The 19,231-nt window shown below is 40.9% G+C and overlaps 1 protein-coding gene across 1 annotated transcript in view; it reads right to left on the minus strand.

Moving 5' to 3' along the window:
- Window positions 1-695: 695 nt before the first annotated feature.
- The window catches only part of slc9a1a (solute carrier family 9 member A1a), a 42,818-nt gene continuing 24,282 nt past the window's right edge, over window positions 696-19,231 (minus strand). The window contains exons 7-12 of the mRNA XM_026184573.2: window positions 17,946-18,016; window positions 17,448-17,624; window positions 16,508-16,631; window positions 16,048-16,149; window positions 6,895-6,976; window positions 696-6,050 (exon numbers count right to left, since the gene is read on the minus strand). Of these exons, the coding sequence (XP_026040358.1) occupies window positions 5,761-6,050; window positions 6,895-6,976; window positions 16,048-16,149; window positions 16,508-16,631; window positions 17,448-17,624; window positions 17,946-18,016 (846 nt within the window). The 3' untranslated portion in view covers window positions 696-5,760. The remainder of the gene's footprint in view (window positions 6,051-6,894; window positions 6,977-16,047; window positions 16,150-16,507; window positions 16,632-17,447; window positions 17,625-17,945; window positions 18,017-19,231) is intronic.

A 19,231-nucleotide genomic window follows, 5' to 3' on the forward strand; every position in this document is an offset into this window, starting at 1 on the left:
TACATTTTAGAAGGATTTTAATCCACTGCACTCATCTGTCATTGCTGATTGAAATTTGCAGGTTAAGGCTTTACAAACCAGATGAATAAGAAGATGCATTTACGAAATCAAGACTTCAGATTCTATTTGTGCATTGGCTCCTCAATAATTATAGTCCAATATAACAGGCAGAAATTCAGAAATAAACACTGTATTAGTATTTAAATATATTCGTCAAGTTCTTATTTTTTAATGTATCGCAGCAGTGCAGAGCAATGATGTAATAATTCTTTTGCTCAGAAAGCAAACAAACATCAGTAGATGACAGCGAATCCACTTTCATGTCTTCTCGTTCAGAGAGCTAAACTTTAAGTAAAGATCAAACAAGCAGAACTTTTTGAGTCACTTATATTTGGTATTGGTTCATGTCAGAGGTCAGAGGAGAATGGCTGGACTGCTTTGAACTCAAAAAACCACTTGTGGCAACTAAGGTGTGCAGAAAAGCATGTTAGGTGACAACAGGAAACTGAAGCAATGATTCACATGGGTTCATCAGAAAAACGTTGCCTGATCTAACAAGTCTCAGTGTGTTCTGTGACATTGGGACGGTAGGGTCAGAATGTGGCATAAATGACACGATGCAGGGATCCAACCTACCTTGTACCAACAGTTCAGGAAACAAAACAACTCTTTAAATGATGAGTCAGACTCAGGTGTGTCATAAAGTAAACCTTTAATCTCAGATATACTTTCAGATGTGGTTTTATTACCAGTTGTTAGTTTTACAGGTCATTACAATGGAATGCTGAAAGCTATAGATTATTCAACAAGAAAGTGCACACATGACATCCTTAAGATTCAGATTTGTACATCATATAATAAAATCTGCTATTCTATATTTTTCTATATTATCATTCATATGTATATAAAATTAAAAATTACCTTTAATCAACGCAAAAATTCCATTTGAAAACAAACAAATGACTGACACAAAATAAACAAATGAATTAAAAGGGAACTATAATCCACCGTTTCCAGCTTCTCTGCTTTACGACTAAGAACATCAAACCCATGCCTGATAATAAGGCCCTTCAAGAAGTACATTCCTTTATCCTGTGACGTTTCGGCTGACAATCGCACACAGCGTGTACAATCCATCACTATCATTATTGCTCCGTCTGTAACGTTTGTGTTAAAAGATAAAGGTACCGCTTGACTAAAGTGCTCAGCATTAAATAGTGACACACAACAGAGCCTAGTAAACACGAATGAAGACGGAAACAGTCTTTGGATGGCGATGTAATGCCACTGGATGTCATTACAGTGCTGATATAAACATGTGTGTCATTCTCAGATTACTGCCTTTAATAATCATTAGCCTCTTACTGCCCAGCTGGTGAAATGTTAGGAGTACTTCGACGGCCAGTGTTTTAGCATGTCTTAGCCCATGTAGTCATAACCAAATTAGTGCTTACATTTATTGTGCTGCCCTTTCTTGTCAAATCTTCATTAATATCCATCAATACTAACATAAGACCCAACAGATATGTTGAATGGGAGGAATCTCCACTATATTAGTGCATTTCAAAAATCTATCAGATGCAGATGCTGACTTGACCTTTGGAGTGACTGAGCTGAAGATTTCACAGAGATTTGAGATATTGTAGTCAATGAACAGAAAACGATAGCTGCCTGGAGATCAAGGAAAACACAAAACTATTCAGGGGAAAAAAAGCATGCAAAAGCTACTTTAGGTTAATTTGGTTGATTGTTGGTTGGAACACCGAGTGAGTAATAAAGCTTTACTTATACTTTGAAGCAAGTCAGTCCATTTCTACTCTGTAAAGCTTGAACTCCACCTTTCAAAGCACAGATGACAAATGCTTCCAAACTCCTGGTAAACGTAAACATAAGATGGAGAAAACGCACAGTACAGCCTTCTGAAAAGCACATGAAATGACGCAGTGCACAACATCAGATACAATACTTACAATAAAAACTTTCACACTGGAATAAGCTCATAAAAACAACGCTTTAAAAGAAATGAAAGAACAAATAAAGCACAGGGTGTGTTTCAATGAACACAGAAATATGACAAGAAAACAAAAAGATGAAATCAACACCGGCGAGCCAACGCCGTTGATTCTGTAAATTCAACATCACAACTTAAATCTAGAAGGACACTCGGACAGCACATCTTCTGCAAAGAACAAAGATGGATTACCCAACAACGATCCCGATCCTCACCAAACTTTTACAATCACTTCTATTTTGTACACACTCCAACTCTTTGCATGAAGTGTGATTAAGTTTCGCTTTGTAGTTTCTGCATAAACTTGCTGACAAGAACAAATGGCACCGATCCCAAACATCCGGCTCTGCTCTCGCACCGCTTGATGATCGATTTAGAAAAACATTCAGTGAGCAAGAAGCAAAAATGTGAAGAATGTATGAAGAAAACAGGCAGTTTAACTTTAAAAGGCTTTTGTTTTTTTGTTCGTGCAACAAGCAAAACAAAGGCAAGAGTGATCATTACATGACGTTTTGTAATATATATGGTTACAATAAAATAGGTTCTTCTATAGGCTGTATGGCTTCTGTTTAAAGTTTTCTGCACCAAACATTACCCTCCATGGAGTGTGATAACGTTTGCCCAAAATATGCATTTGGTATGAAAAATAAAGGTTTCTCTCTTTTTTCTTTTTTCCTTTTTTGGAGAAATTCAACTCTTTGGAATAACATAACAATACAATATAAAAATTAACGATGTGGCGTCTTGTTATAGGAACTGCTTTAATCTAAATGTGCCTCCTTTGGCTTCCCTCTGCTTGAGCACATGCACAGGTATTGTGAGCGTGTTGTAATTGGACAGAATTTGAACACTGGGACCTGCTTTGCATCTAAACAGTTAAACATACTAATAAGTAGGAGTCCTTTTAGAAATGTATTACTTGCTGCAACTTTCCTAAAATCTAATAGTCAGATTCTGCAAAGCATTAAAGGGTTAAGAGCAAAGTGCCTTTAAGTTGCTAAAACTTAGATCACCTGGGACGATGATAAAGAGATGTAGAGAAACTGCTCTCAGGATTTCAGCAATTTCAGTTCAACGCCAATTTAGACGGCCATAAAAGCTGCGTGTAAATATTACAGCCTTTAAGGGAACTTTAAAAAGAGGAGGTTGGAGGGTTGTTCTGCAAGTCAGGTTCTGGTACAATTCTTTGGTCTTTGACCACATCCTTGTTGACATTTTCACCACATATCTCCTGATAGTCTAACAGACATGCTGACATTTCAGAGCAAAGGGAAATTCAATTTAGTCAGGAAACAGGGAAATGAGATGTTTAAAGGTCTGTGAGCTGTAACTGATTTTAGACAACCAAACTCAACTGCAATGGTGTAGCTATGCTGAGATTTACTCCCTTTCACACGCATTCAGATGAGTGCATGTGATCCCCTGCTACAGTAACCACATCTAGAAATTTGCAGATGATGGGAGGAGGAGCTAAGGACAGTCAGGCGCTTCTATTCTTTCCTCGGGTGTAACGTGAGGTTTGTGGTTTAAGAACCTTGAAAAGGGTTCCGTTGTTAATTACACCAAGAAAACAACCAAATTCATCACTCGATTCAAGCGATATGATTTTAAACCCATGAGTTGTTCTTTCACCCGCGTCTAATAACTCTGTGGCATCGGCCACTGTCCTTTTATTGAATTTAACCAGACAAGCAGGAATCAGCAATTTATCGCATCAGTAACTTAAATAACGAATGTTATATATTCCAAATCACTGAGTAGCTCTGTAAAAAGATGTGGATGTATTTTACAAACACACTGCTCAACCATAAAGAATATCAAAGAAACACTAGACTCAGTTTTCATGCCTGCAGGTAATGTTTCAGTCTTGCTTAGATGTGCAAAAAACTCTAGTTAAGTGTAAAGACTGTCTTAATGCCAGGGGTAGATTTAACTTTGCCTTCAGCAATGATGTGTATAAGCCATAATTTATGAATGGTATTCATTAATATAGCTTTTTTGTTTAGTCTGAATTTGTTACAGAGCTGCATAGAGTTAGATTTTTTTTTGCCATGACATGCCTGCAGTCTTAGCTTTTTAAAGAAGGTTAGGAGGCATGGACTGATTTCTGCACAAATTAACCCTCAATTCTCAACTCTTGTTATACCCTAGAGCTGGGCGATATGAGATTTTTTCATATCACGATATGTTGTTTTTTTTTCATTTCAGGCGATAACGATATCTATCACGATATAAGCCAAATAACTATATTTGTAAGATTTAAATGTGCCGTTGCTCACAAGTAAAATGTGAAAAAATCAGCAGCTTGTTTTTATTTAAATATTTATTTCCCATAATAAGTTCAACAGGGTAGATGTACTTAAGGAACATGAGACTTTTTCAGATAAATAAAGGCAAATATTGCAAACTACACACGCTGGCTCCATTACCCGCTGGCTGCTTCCCAAACAAACACACGTGCGGCTTGGCACTTGTGCTGTACGTAACAAGTCACGCGACGTGACGCTGCGGCTGTGATTGGTTTGGCTCTGCGCTACTTAATTTGGATTGGCTGACTTTTTTTTTTTTTTTTGAGGACAAGAGCGGCGAGGTCTATCGCGATAGCTTAATTTCTCTATCGAGTAAAAGTTATATCGCGATACATATCGTTATCGTTCTATCGCCCAGCTCTATTATACCCTCAACAATAATGCGAGGCAAAAATGTTTCTCAATGAGGCCAGTTACAAAAAAAAAGGTTAAAGGTCTTTAAAATACATATGGGTCTAAAATATGAGTGTGAAAGCTGATGGGCAGTATATTAATAACATCTACTTTGACAACTCTACTGATGCTTGAGTGAATTTTAAAGGGTCTTATTAACTGAAAATAAAACATACATAAAAGGATATGACAATATGTGATTTAACTTGGGTGGAGAATTTATATGTATACTGGCAGATCAAAACATCTGTACTGCTTTACAGCCTAAGAAATTTGTAAAACTCTTCGGGTTTGTAGGTGTTGTAGACCCCATAAAGTCGCTCAACAGACAGGAAAACAACTGTGGTTTACACAGCGACTAAAAAACATCCAGCTTTCAACCCATAACCCACAAACAGATGTTTGCGTCCCTGAAATTAAAGTATGTCATAAAAAACAGATACGATTTTTAAAAATGCACCAAGTGAAAAGGTTTGACATCAAATAAGGCCTAGAAATTTCTAAAAAGCTACAATCTAAACAATTGGATGCCCAGGAACTTTAAGTGACAGAATGACGGCGAGAAACTCGAGTGCAATAAAAGTCAAAGCTAGGTTGAAGTCGTTTTTGTGGCTTACCCAGCAAGTGAGAACGTGGTTTTTGAAGACAGAAGCTGTAAAAACATGACCAAACATAAAACTAACAACAACACTATCATCAAGACGAAAAAAAAAAACAGTCTGATGCTAAAGTAAAAACAAGATCGTCTGAAACTGGAACAGTCCAAACCTTTGGTAATGCATAGTTCTTTCCTGAATGTCTCAGACTTTCATCAAAACCCTCCACCATCTCCAGCTGTCGCTCTACCACTGCTACCTAATAAAATAAAGAGCAATGAGAATCACAAACTAATGACTCTTCCCCCTGCCGTTCTCAGGAACTCTCCTTTTGCTTTTTGTTTCCCGTTCATACAGCATTTGCAGTTTTGGCTTGTTGGTTTCTGAACCAAAGAGATAATTTAGAGCAGAGCGGTGAAGCAGCCCTCTTCCCTCTAACTAGTCTGTCGTCTCAGGGGAGGAAGGCCCCATCCTCATCTTCGTCTGCACTGGGACCAGGGTCGCTCAGACACCTCATTAATCTCTGCTGATCTTTTGCTTCATCCTCTTCACTCGGCTTTTTAGCTTCCCGTGGCCTCGACGGGGGCTTCATCATCAGGCCCTGCTCCTCCTCCTCCTGCTGGTTAGCCTGTCCGAACTCATCCAACAGATTAACTGAGTCTGGAGACTGAGGAGAGGCCAGGTCTACCTGGATCATGGGCACCTTGTTCGATGCAGGCTTAATGCTGTAGGCTTGCGGGTCTATAAGCAGGACACAGGTAGAATATGAGGGATTTCAACTTATTTCACCAGCCTTTAAAAGGGATATAATATCACACAATCATTCCTTCAGCATGCACGAACAAGTACCAGTGGATGTACAAGTAGATGAACAAATATTAAGGGCAACAGAATCACTGCACAAAACTACACAACAACAGGCTTTAGGACCGTTCCCATTATTTCTAGTGTAACAAAAAATAGGGTAAAGTTAGTCATGATCAATTAAAGGTGCACCACATGCCAACTTTCAGTTAAAGTGAAGAACACAAACTGAAACTCCTCACATGTAACATGCTCAACTCCAATATGCTTGGCTACAATAAATCACCTGTACGTGGCTTTTATCAGTTTAGTAATGAGTCACATCATTAGTAATGATTACTGAGTGCTTACAAGCAGGGTAACTGACACATGCGTGTTAGAATTGCTCATGTGATAGCACGGCTTACGATTAATCTTCTCTACGCTCACAACATACCTGAACACATTTTGTTTCCTTTTTGCACCTGATCAGGTTTGAAATCAGTATGTTTGCCTAAAATAAAACCACAGATTGTTTTACATGCTGGCTGGCACATGCAAACACATTTCCATTAGTGGGGAAATATTTGTTGCAGCTGGGAACGGTAATAGTGTTTCTATGGTCTTTATTGCTCTGCAAATGGTATCGTGTGACCCTAACGAAATACAATCTCTGAATCTTCTGTGTCCCATTAAAGACATTTTCTTACATTATTTCAGGAGGTACCTGAAAGTAAGATGGTTGAGACTACTGGCTGTTTTCATTTGGCTGGAGCTAAGAATGATTCAGACATGCATTTACCTGAGGCCAGTCTGGCTCTGCACATGGTCGGGGAATCAGGGGGAGGGGCAGGGACCGTCAGGTAGGTATTCATCTCCTTTAACTAGGAAAAAAAAACAAAAACAGATATTGTTGGTGTGGGATGGTTTAGCCTTCTCCATGTAATCAAGCAAAACATATAATACAGTATTGTACAAGTGTCAAAAACTGGCCATAGAAAAGGGGTGCAACACTTATTGAAACATGGAAACAATGAAGCTCTTGCTAATCAGAGGCCTTGTATATGATATTGCATGCTGGATCAAAATCTGATGGTACTTTTCATTCATAATTCCATCATTTTTGCCCAACACAACCGCCTGAAATGAAGCCCCAAACCATGACAAAGCCTCTATTGTGCTTTACAGATGGCTGTCGACACTCACTGCTACTCCATACATACCGACAACGATTTGATCCAAAAATTTTCTAATATAAATTCATCACTCCAGAACACCTGTTCTGGAGTGAACACCTGTTCAGCCCAGTCGTGTAATTTGTCCTACCTCAGCCTTTTCTCCCTACTATCTTTCCTTTGGCTCTTGACAACCCCTCTTTCCTCTGAGACCATTTCTGATGAAGCTTTAGCAAATAGTAGATAGATTAACTGAAGGGCCAGATGCATCTCTTAGGTTCCTTCTCAGGTCTTTGTTGAATTCTTTCCTATTTATTAAGGACATGACTTTCAGATATTGCTTATCTGCTATAAGCAGTTTTTCTGTCCTCCACTTGTCCAGTTTCCTTAATTTTTAAGGACACTCTGCACACCAGGCTGAGCTGTGCCAAGTTTCTGGCTAATATCCCTTTGTGAAATCACCCCGTCTGTCAAATTGTATTAAATTTTCCATTTGTCACAGATTCAACAAAATAAAAAAGGAAAAAATTATGCGTTTTTGTGACAGGCTGCTAGTGCCTTTAATGCATAAAAATACAATTTAAAACTGATTATTTGCTAAGTTGTCTGGTATGTGCAGACACAACACTGGTTCATCCCTCGAGTTAGGTGTTTTTTTTATGCCTGAATGATTCATCCCTCAGTGTTAAGCAGCTTACAACACACAAATAACAAAACAAAACAAACAACAACACTGCTCTGAAAATAGTGAGGTAAAACAAAATGGGTGGAAAAGCACACAATCTGTTAAGTGCGCATGCGCCAACCAGCGTGCAGCCTGTTACAGTCGCTCCTGCTTTTCTCTTAGTTTAGCTCTTTTTTCTTACGTATTCTTTTTTTTTTCTGACTTGTATTCTCCTCCGTTTTCTATCTCTTACTCAATCCTGTGGATTGAGAGAGTTTTTGTTCTTCTGGTGGCCGTGGAACTGTTACTTTTATCATGGAACGGGACCGCGGCACATCTCCTACACGCACGGACTGTTTACTCCAGAGATCAGCTGATCGCCCTGATGCCGGCCGGCTCGCTGGCCAGGCCCGCAGAAGTGCCCGCAGAAGTACCAGCTGAAATTTGGAGGAAAACACATCGGGGATGCAGAGGTCAAGGACAGCCTTAACACCTGGCTTTCCTCCGCCTGTGTCTCCCACGGCGTGGGTTTTATTAACAACTTTGATGCCTTCTGGGAGAGGAGGCATCTTTTTGGGGCAGACGGGCTCCACCTCAACGCCTGGGGACGCCGTTTGCTGTCCGCCAATTTGGCATTTGGCGTACAGCACTCCCGCACATCGCCCTGTCACTACCCCAAACTGACATTACCTGCTGATCCGTCTGCCACTGACTGATGTTCCCCTGGTCCCAGCTCCTATATTTGTTCCACTTTTAACAGTAATACACAAAACTCTGGACTAGGACCTTTCTCTCCCACAGTCAACACAATACCCGTCATAATCACAAACAGAGAGCAACAGAATTATCATAAATCCAGTAACTCCAAAAATATTAATAACCTCCGGCCTCTTCAAAAATATCAACATCCATCCAACTCTATTGTCAAAAATCCACCAGTCTCAATCAGTATGGCACTTTTAAATGTACGCTCTCTGTCGAACAAGTCTTTTATTATTAATGATTTAATTATAGATAATAAACTTGACTGTTTATTTTTAACTGAAACATGGCTGGGTTCGGATGCACCAGTTGTTCTCACTGAGGCCTCCCCACCAAATTTTAATTTCTCTTTTTCTATTAGAAGTGGTAAGAGAGGTGGTGGGACTGCATCTTTAGCCAACAACACACTCACCACCAAACAAATTTTATTTGATCATTTTACCACTTTTGAATTCCATGCTATTGTTTTCAGCAGCCCTCCAGTTTTATCTGTCACAGTTTATAGACCACCTAAAGACAGCGCTGCTTTTATCAAGGAATTCTCAGAATTTTTAACAAACATACATTCAAAATATAACATGATAATTTTAACCGGTGATTTTAACCTGCACATAGATAATTCTTCTGACCCTGCAACAAAAGAATTCTTAAACATTCTTCACTGTTTGGATTTTACCCAGCACGTCACGCAGCCGACTCACAACAGAGGACACACTCTGGACCTGGTCATCACCCATGGGCTGTCCACCAGCGTGTCCTCTGTTGTTGACTTGGCTGTCTCTGACCACTACTGTGTGTTTTTTAACATCACCGGTTTTATTCAGCGGGAGACCTCGGTGCGAACTGTGAGGAGGCGCTATCTAACCTCTGAAGTGGCTGCAAATTTTACCAGGGTTTTAGACGAATGCCCCCCTGTGATTTTACCTGCATCCTGCGATTTGATTTTTAGTTATTTCAACAGCAAACTGAAGAAAAGCCTTGACTCCGTTGCTCCACTCACCACCAAAAAGATTAACGTAAAACATGCATCACCCTGGAGAAACGAAGAAGTCAAAAAACTCAAAAGAAATTGCAGGGCAGCAGAAAGGAGATGGAGGAAAAATAAAAATACTATCAACCATCAAATATTTTGCGAGCAACTTAAAGTGTACAATAATACATTAAGGAAGTCAAGAAATTCATACTTCGCCAAAATAATCAGTATTAACAAAAATAATCCCAAGGTCCTCTTTTCCACCATAGATCATTTATTTAACCCTGATTTTAACAGCTCCCAAAGAACCCCCACAGACTCGCTCTGTGAGCAGTTTGCAGACCACTTCAGGGGAAAGATCAGCGCCATCAGATCTGATATTTTATCTAATCGCGATATGATTTTAAATACATCTGAGGGCTCGATTGTACCTGAGGAGACACTGGACAGCTTTGTCCTGGTTAATGCTGAGAACTTTCAGAAGGTTTTCTCCACAGTGAGACCCACCACATGTCTTTTAGATCCAATTCCTTCTTCACTCTTTAAAACACTTTATGGATTTTTTGAGGCTGAGCTTTTATACATGATGAATTGCTCTCTTCAGTTGGGTGTCTTCCCTGCTGCCTTTAAAACGGCGGTGGTGAGGCCCCTTCTGAAGAAGAGCAATTTGGATTGTAATGATTTTAATAACTACAGACCTGTATCCAACTTACCATTTTTAAGTAAAGTCTTAGAAAAACTTGTTTTTACTCAGATTACTGATTTTCTCAATGATAGACAGATCCTGGAGATATTCCAGTCTGGATTTAGGGTGAACCACAGCACAGAGACGGCTCTCCTAAAGGTTTTAAATGATCTTAGATGTAACTGGGACTCCCAAAAGCTCTCAGTCCTGGTGCTACTGGATCTAAGCGCAGCCTTTGATACAGTAGACCACGCTATTCTTTTAAACAGACTGAAACACATGGTGGGCCTCTCTGGTGCTGTACACAGCTGGTTCACTTCCTATCTCTCTGACAGAACTTTTATGGTGAGTATGGATACATGCTCCTCTAAGATCCATAAAATGACATGTGGTGTGCCTCAAGGGTCGGTTCTAGGCCCTGTACTTTTTAATTTGTATATGCTCCCTCTCGGCGGTGTCATCAGGAGGCATGGAGTGAACTTCCACAGTTACGCTGATGACACGCAGCTGTACATCTCCGTGTCTCCTGATGACACCAGACAAATGGATGCCCTCTTTAACTGTATCTTGGATATAAGATCTTGGATGGCAGAAAACTTTTTACAACTTAACCAGGACAAAACTGAAGTTTTAATTGTCGGTCCTGAGGCTCAGAGAGAGAAACTCTTGCCTAAATTAGAGGCATTTTCACTATGTCCTTCGCTACAAGTGAAAAACCTGGGTGTTATTTTTGACTCTGAGCTTGGTTTTATCCCACATATTAAACATGTAACTAAAATTGGATTTTATCATCTAAAAAATATAGCCAGAGTCCGCCCTATTCTCTCTCGGGCCAACACGGAGATGCTGATGCATGCTTTTATTACCAGTCGCATTGATTACTGTAATGCCCTGCTCTCTGGTCTTCCTAAGAAGAATATTTCAACTTTACAACTCTTGCAAAACTCGGCAGCTCGTGTGCTGACGAAGACCAGAGGGCGGGCCCACATTACACCGGTTTTAGAATCGCTGCACTGGCTCCCCGTGTGTTTCAGGATCGATTTTAAAGTTCTTTTATTGGTTTTTAAATGTCTTAATGGTCTTGGGCCTTCTTATCTCTCAGATCTGCTTTTACCATACGAACCCTCGCGGACCCTGAGGTCCTCTGGTACTGGCCTTTTGATTGTCCCTAAAGTCAGGACACATACTCACGGAGAGGCAGCTTTTCAGTGGTATGGTCCTCGTCTGTGGAACAGCCTGCCGGAGGAGCTCAGGGCCGCAGAGAACGTACATGTTTTTAAGAACAGGCTCAAGACCACCTTTTTAATTTAGCTTTTACTTAGCGTTTATTTATTTTATGCTTATTTATTCTATCCTGTTATTCTATTATTAATTTAGGATTTACCTAATATTTGTTTGATTTTATTCTTATTCATTTTTTAATCTTCTTATTCTATTTATATTTATATTGTATCCTGTTCTTATTTATTTTATCATTTTACCCTATATATATTGTATTGCGTCATATCTCCAGTGTTTCCTCGGAGGGCGCTCTCTGCACCGGGGCTGTTATTGACCGTGGCTGCTGGGTCTCTGGGGTCCTCTCAGCCTGGCTGGGGGGCTTCTTTGCCTCCCTCCTGCTGTGTGCCCAGCCTGGAGGCTGCGGTCTGTGACCGGCTCCCGGTGCAGACGGCTCCCTGTTATAGTGTTTCCTCACTTGGCTCATGCGAGCCCAGCCCAATTTTTACTCTTTAAGTGTGCGCGTGTGTGTGTATGTGTGTGTGGGTGGGGGGATATATGTGTATTGAGAGTGTGGGGAGTGAGTTGGAGGGTGGGGTGGGCTGCTTTTAACTATGTAAAGCACTTTGTGCTACATTTTCTCTGTATGAAAAGTGCTTTATAAATAAAGATTGATTGATTGATTGATTGATTGAAAAAAGGTGACGGTGAGACAGCGGAGGCTCGAAGCGAGGAGGAGGTTTAAACCGTGTCTGCCGTCTATCGTGATGGGAAATGTGCGATCGTTGGCAAGTAAAATCGACGAGCTCTCAGCACTGGTACGGAGTCAGAGGGAATACCGAGAGTGTAGCCTGATGTGTTTCACCGAATCATGGCTGCACCAGGTCATTCCCGATGAGAATGCTTCCGTGGAAGGCTTCCACACTGTTCGGGCGGACAGGGACAGCATCGCTAGCGGTAAGCGGAAAGGAGGTGGGCTTGCTGTTTTAGTTAACAACCGGTGGTGTAACCCTGCCAACATAACAATCAAAGAAAGGATTTGTTGCCCAGACATTGAACTGTGTGCTGTTGGACTCAGGCCGTATTATTTACCCAGGGAATTCTCTCACGTCATCTTGGTGGCTGTTTATGTTCCTCCCTCTGCTAACCCCACAGCTGCATGTGACACTATCCACTCTGCCATAGCTCGGCTACAGACTCAGCACCCGAGTGCCTTTATTGTGATCTCGGGTGACTTCAACCATGTATCACTGGACAATACACTACCAACATTCAAACAATATGTGGACTGTCCCACCAGGGGAGAGAAAACTTTAGACTTACTGTATGCTAACGTCAAGGATGCATACAGCTCCTCCTCCCTCCCCCCACTTGGTAGGTCAGATCATAACCTGATTCACCTCACCCCCCGCTATGTGCCAATTGTGAGGAGGGAACCTGTGACCACCAGGACTGTTAGGAGGTGGTCAGAGGAGGCAATAGCGGAACTACAGGGCTGTTTCGAGGTGACCGACTGGGAAACACTCTGTGAGCCTCACGCCGAGGACATCAATGGGCTTACTGAGTGTATCACAGACTACATAACTTTCTGCACCGACTCCATTGTTCCAGCTCAGACTGTTCATTGTTACCCAAATAACAAGCCGTGGGTGACTAAGGACATCAAAGCCCTCCTCAACAACAAGAAGAGGGCTTTCAGAGGGGGCAACAAAGAGGAGGTGAGGAAGGTCCAGGTGTTACTAAAGGACAAGATCAGAGAGGCTAAGGACAATTACAGGAGGAAGCTGGAGTGGAAACTCCAGCAGAACAGCATGAGAGAGGTGTGGAGGGGCATGAAGACCATCACTGGATTCAGGCCAACCAACAGCAGGGGAGCTGAGGGAGGTGAGAATAGAGCCGACGAGTTGAATCTGTTTTTCAATAGATTCGACACCACAGTGTCTGCTCCCACCCCCACAACCTCACCTGCAGTCAGCCTGGAATCCAGAGCCACACCACTGTGCCAGCCTCTCTCTTCACATGTTGCCTCCTGTGAGATTCCTGACACCCCTCCCCCACCCATCACCTTCACTCAATACCAGGTTGAGATGCAAATGAGGAGACTTCACTCAGGCAAGTCTGCTGGACCAGACGGAGTGAGTCCCCTTGTCCTCAAGGCCTGTGCCCCCCAGCTGTGTGGAGTCTTTCATAAACTGTTTATACTGAGTCTGAGTCTGCAGAGGGTCCCGGTGATGTGGAAGACATCATGCCTCGTCCCTGTACCAAAGACGCCTCGTCCCAGTGGCCCCCAGGATTACAGGCCCGTGGCACTGACCTCCCACATCATGAAGACCCTGGAAAGGCTCATCCTGGACCAGCTGCGACCCATAGTAAGACCACATCTGGATCCCCTTCAGTTCGCTTATCAGCCTCGTCTCGGAACAGAGGACGCCATCATCTACCTGCTCAATCGTGTCTACACCCATCTGGACCAGCCGGCGAGCACTGTGAGGGTCATGTTTTTTGACTTTTCCAGTGCTTTCAACACCATCAGGCCGACCCTCCTGGGTGATAAGTTAGCAGCGATGCAGGTGGATGCTTCTCTGGTGTCCTGGATTGTTGATTACCTGACAGGAAGACCACAATATGTACGTCTCCCACAGTGTGTGTCTGACAAGGTGATTAGCAACACAGGGGCACCACAGGGGACTGTCCTCTCCCCCTTCCTCTTCACCCTCTACACCACAGACTTCAGCCACTGCACAGAGACCTGCCATCTTCAGAAGTTTTCTGATGACTCTGCGGTGGTTGGATGCATCAGCAGGGATGATGAGACAGAGTACCGGGCTGTGGTCGACTCCTTTGTCACGTGGTGTGAGCAGAATCATCTGCAGCTCAACGTGGCAAAGACCAAGGAACTGATCGTGGACTTCAGGAAGACCAGGAAACACTTGACCCCTGTTTCAATCCAGGGGGTCAGTGTTGACATTGTGGAGGACTATAAATACCTTGGAGTACACATTGACAATAAACTGGACTGGGCTAAAAACACCACAGCACTTTACAGGAAGGGCCAGAGTCGTCTCTATTTTTTGAGGCGACTGAGGTCCTTCAACATCTGCCAGAAAATGCTGAGGATTTTCTATGAGTCTGTGGTGGCCAGTGCGATCCTCTATGCTGTTGCATGCTGGGGGAGCAGGCTGAGGGTCGCAGATGCCAACAGACTTAATAAACTGATCCGTAAGGCCAGCAATGTTGTGGGGATGGAGCTGGACTCCCTCAAGGTGGTGTCGGAGAGGCGGATGCTGTCCAAGATAAAGACAATGTTGGATAACACCTCCCACCCACTCCATGACATGTTGGTCAGTCACAGGAGCTCGTTCAGTGAGAGACTGAGATTACCGAAAAGCACCACTGAACGACACAGGAAATCATTCCTGCCTGTGGCCATCTCCCTGTACAACGCATCCACTTAACACACTGTTTGCTGCTACAACTACACATGTTTCTTTTCCAAATATTTATTTATAAGTGACTTATGTATGTATGTATGTATGTATGTATGTATGTATGTATGTATGTATGTATGTATGTATGTATGTATGTATGTATGTATGTATATATATGTATATATTGTACTATTCTTAGTTAGCGTATTGTCTGTCTTGTCTTAATGTTGGTTTAAAATGGAGCACTGTAACAAAAAATAATTTCCCCCAGGGATCAATAAAGTATTCTGATTCTGATTCGGAATCTTCAAAGACAAACTTTGTAAGACCTTTAGAAAGGCTGAAGAACTATTGTTCAAGATCACTTTGGGGGAGGGAAAAAAAAAAAAAAAAAAAAAAAAACTACAATAAAGCCTGACTCCTTGTACGCAAAACAAAGAAACGTGGGTGACTTGAGACTTTTGCACAGTTCTATATCTAAACATTCAAAATCAGTAATGTACAAATCTCAGATGGCAAGAAATCCAGTTTCTGTCTCATTAAATTGGTTGGAAAATACAGCAACCAAACTGAACCAGCTCAGAGATAGAGACATCATTAATCAATGTTATACAGCAACTTTATTAAAATTATGTGTCGCTTCATTAAACTCTGCAGACATCATCTTGAGCCTACAGTAACTTCTAGCACATTCAATTTAGCCTAAACAGAAGTCTATTTTTATTATCTAATTACAGGCTGGCTAAAATGAAAATAATCACAGAGCCACTCAACTGTGAGAATCAATCAGCTCCTATTTGTGACAGGAAAATTAATTTAAGAGAATGAGGGTGGACTCTAATTAAAACACAAATCATAGTTTTAGTTGAATCATTATACTGTTGGCTACCCAGTACTTAAAAAAAAAAAAAAAAAAAAAGGTAGAAAAACTGCTCCTTTGGTTCTATGAAATATACTTTGAGTCACAATAGGTTGTTTTCTTCAATACAGATTTATTTATTCTGGCAAATGTTTGTTCGAAAAAATTCGACTTCAAAAACTGAAACTTACCTTCTTCTCTATCTGAAACATCTTTTGCTTCTTTAGGAATAAATCGCTGAGTCCATCCTCGTAAGGATCGGCCACCAGTGTGTGTCTGTTGTACGAGCGCAGCTGAGAAAGACAGACACATGAACACACGTTAAAGAGATTGCAGTCCTGCAAACATCACTGCACATTTAGGCAGGTTATGATCAGAACTAATAAAATTATTTTCCAAACTAAATTAATTAATTTTGTGTCCTTTAACAAAAAAAAAAAAAAATGTGCAGAACTAATTATTTTAACTCCAAGTCTATCTCAAAAATCAATAAATGTGTTATGAACTAATGGGAGGGAGATCCCTTGTGAGCACCAATCAATACTTATTATGGAATGCTTAACTCCCATTGAGACAAGGGCAATTTTTCATCCAGATGAGAAACAAGCATATCAATAAAGAGTCTAACTATTCATTTGTAAGCAAAGTTACCCTCTGTCGTGTCCTCTGAAGGTTGGTCCTGAGGATTTTCCGGATTTCCTCCTCTTTGTTTTTAGACAGCTGTGGAATAGCTCGCTCTGGTGCAGGCTTGGTAGAAGGCCTGGGCTGGATGTTCCTGACAATGACACAGAGGGGGAAAAAAAAATAAAAAAATAACAGTGTTTGTATAGCACAACAGTTACACAACTTAAACGTGTATAAACACATCGATGATGCTTAAAGATTAGACACATTTGATGAAGCACAGCTACTTATCTTTCTGCACAACATAACACAAAGGATTTTCCTTTGTGTTAATACTACTGTTTCCTACTGTGCACACACCATTTCACAATTGGTGAAGATGGACTCACTTACACTAGAAATTAAGACTAGTCAAGGATCCTTTAGTGATTTAACACTGATTGCTTATCCTTCTTGGATAATACAACTATCCAAGAAGACCTTTACAGTTACCAAACACTCCTTGTTACTTGGTAGAAGAAAAACAAGAGAGAAGGTGTTGTTTATACAAAAGTATTAGCAAAGAATCTGTAATGCATCAGTGACCATTTAAGCATGAGCCATTTCCTGTCATCAGTCTTCCCAACTTCAAAGCTATGGACAAACCCAAAAGATAATAAAAAAGGGCTAAAAATGTCTTTAAAAAATGTATAATTATGTACGAACACACACACAAAGAATGAGCATATATATGGTCATATGTTCATTTGTGTCTCATGTTTATGATATCAGTGAAATTTAAGCCTGTCAACTTTTTTCTGTGGTTATGTATTACGCCACCATATCAGGCCTTAATGTCACTACTGTTGTACAATTTAGTGAGTAGATGAATTGCGTTCACCTAAATGTTCCCAACACTGTAAAAAACAAACAAACAAAAAACATTACGATAAAAATGACTTTGAGCACGATGCTGTTTAGCACTCACTGCATGGAAACAGTGGAAGGCACAGCAGAAGGCATCTTGATTCCCCCTCCACTCTCCACCAGCTGAATGGCCTGTTTCATCTCCATCTTGTGGTAGAAGGCAATGAGCTGCGGCTCCTTGGAGCGTTCGCCGGCAATCAGGCACTTCTTCACATACTTCTTGTTGAAGCGGTTGAGTCTGAGAGGACAAAGGGAGCGAAAAATTAAGACAGAGACAAAGAGTGAAATACATGAATTAATTACTGGCAACAGCATTTCTGCATTTATTGACATAAATAAATATGTTGTAATTAGATGAAGAAGAGGCCAAGTTCAACATTTTCAATTTTGACAATTAACAAGTTTAAAAAAAAAAAAAAAAAAAAAAAGAGCAACTACTAAATATTTCAAACTAGTCGATACATACAAGTAATTTGTAATAAGTATTGTTACAGTTAGCTGTATTTGAGTTATAAAATTAATAATGTTATGTCAGATTGATTCTCTTTAAAATCCATACTTGTCCTTCCAGTGGTGATGTCCATAGTGTCCACAGATATCCTCGATGCCAGTGAGTAAGTGGTCAAGGAACTGGGGATGGGAAAAAGCCACAATAGTTGCTGAAGAGCCTTAAAAATTGTACTCCAGAATGAATCAGACTTTCTGGACTCTACTGACCCAGGTCCTCTCTGGGGAGAAGTCTCATATATAGTAAAACAGGCTCAGAGTGGTGCAAAGACGCAAAAAGTAACCCTCCATCTATTATAAATTACATCCAAAGGAACATATTACATTTACTGGATTTAGAGCAAATTTCTTTTATGTAAGTAACAATTGCAAGTTTCTATATTTTGCATCCCTCCATCTACAGCATACCACTTGAATGTGAAAGTATTTGTCGTGTAACCATGATTACATTCACTCTTATACTACACTCAATACTCAGCTACATCTTGTAATTCTTGCATTACTGCTGTTACATTTGTTGTAAACACCCTCTGAGATTAGTCCGACATCATCATCATCGTTGTACTAAACAGCAGCCGACAATTCAGGTTAAAACAGAATCTATGAGATATGACCAGCAGCAGCAGCAGCCAGGTGATTGATTTGACAGGATTTCTTAACAGTGGCACCATGCCTGCTCAGAGAACTGAAGAAACACACCAATGGATTTGTTGCTCAGCCTGCAGCTGGTTCGCCAATCAGACCGGTGCTCTGACTAAGCCTGCAGATGACAGTCTGACAGTCGGTGTTGCTATGGGAACAAGTCATTAAGCAGAACTGTGCAATCTACTTCTGCTTTGTCAGGAGTAACTGATTCACATAAAGACTGACTGCCCTGAACAGTGGGGGTTAAAAGGTCTCATTTTTAAAAGCGGCAGCAATTGATGCTAAATAATGAAAAGATCAATATATAGGGATCCATTCTGTAATGTTCTTCAGCTACAAAATCCTTAACTGTGGGGTTTCTCCTTAGACCAGCTTATGTCTATTCAACACCTCAATACAGAAACCAGTACACTGTGTCCGATTTAACTCTTTATGACCACACCACATTATGTAGTGATAACAATCTTACCATCTCAAGGTGATATTTTCCTTTTCAGCTCTATAGTTATACAAACGGAATATAATTTACATTCTGATACCAATGCCAAGCTGAGAAATGTATCCCAGCAGCAATGTACTGGGAAATGAAGAAAAGCAACCAAACACAATGGAGATGGCAGAAAATGGGCTAGTATGCAGATTATTTGCCACAATATAACTTAGTGCAGAGTTTCCTCAAGCATCTCAGTGAAT

Source organism: Astatotilapia calliptera, chromosome 11, assembly GCF_964374335.1.
Source record: "Astatotilapia calliptera chromosome 11, fAstCal68.1, whole genome shotgun sequence".
Classification (NCBI taxonomy): domain Eukaryota; kingdom Metazoa; phylum Chordata; class Actinopteri; order Cichliformes; family Cichlidae; genus Astatotilapia; species Astatotilapia calliptera.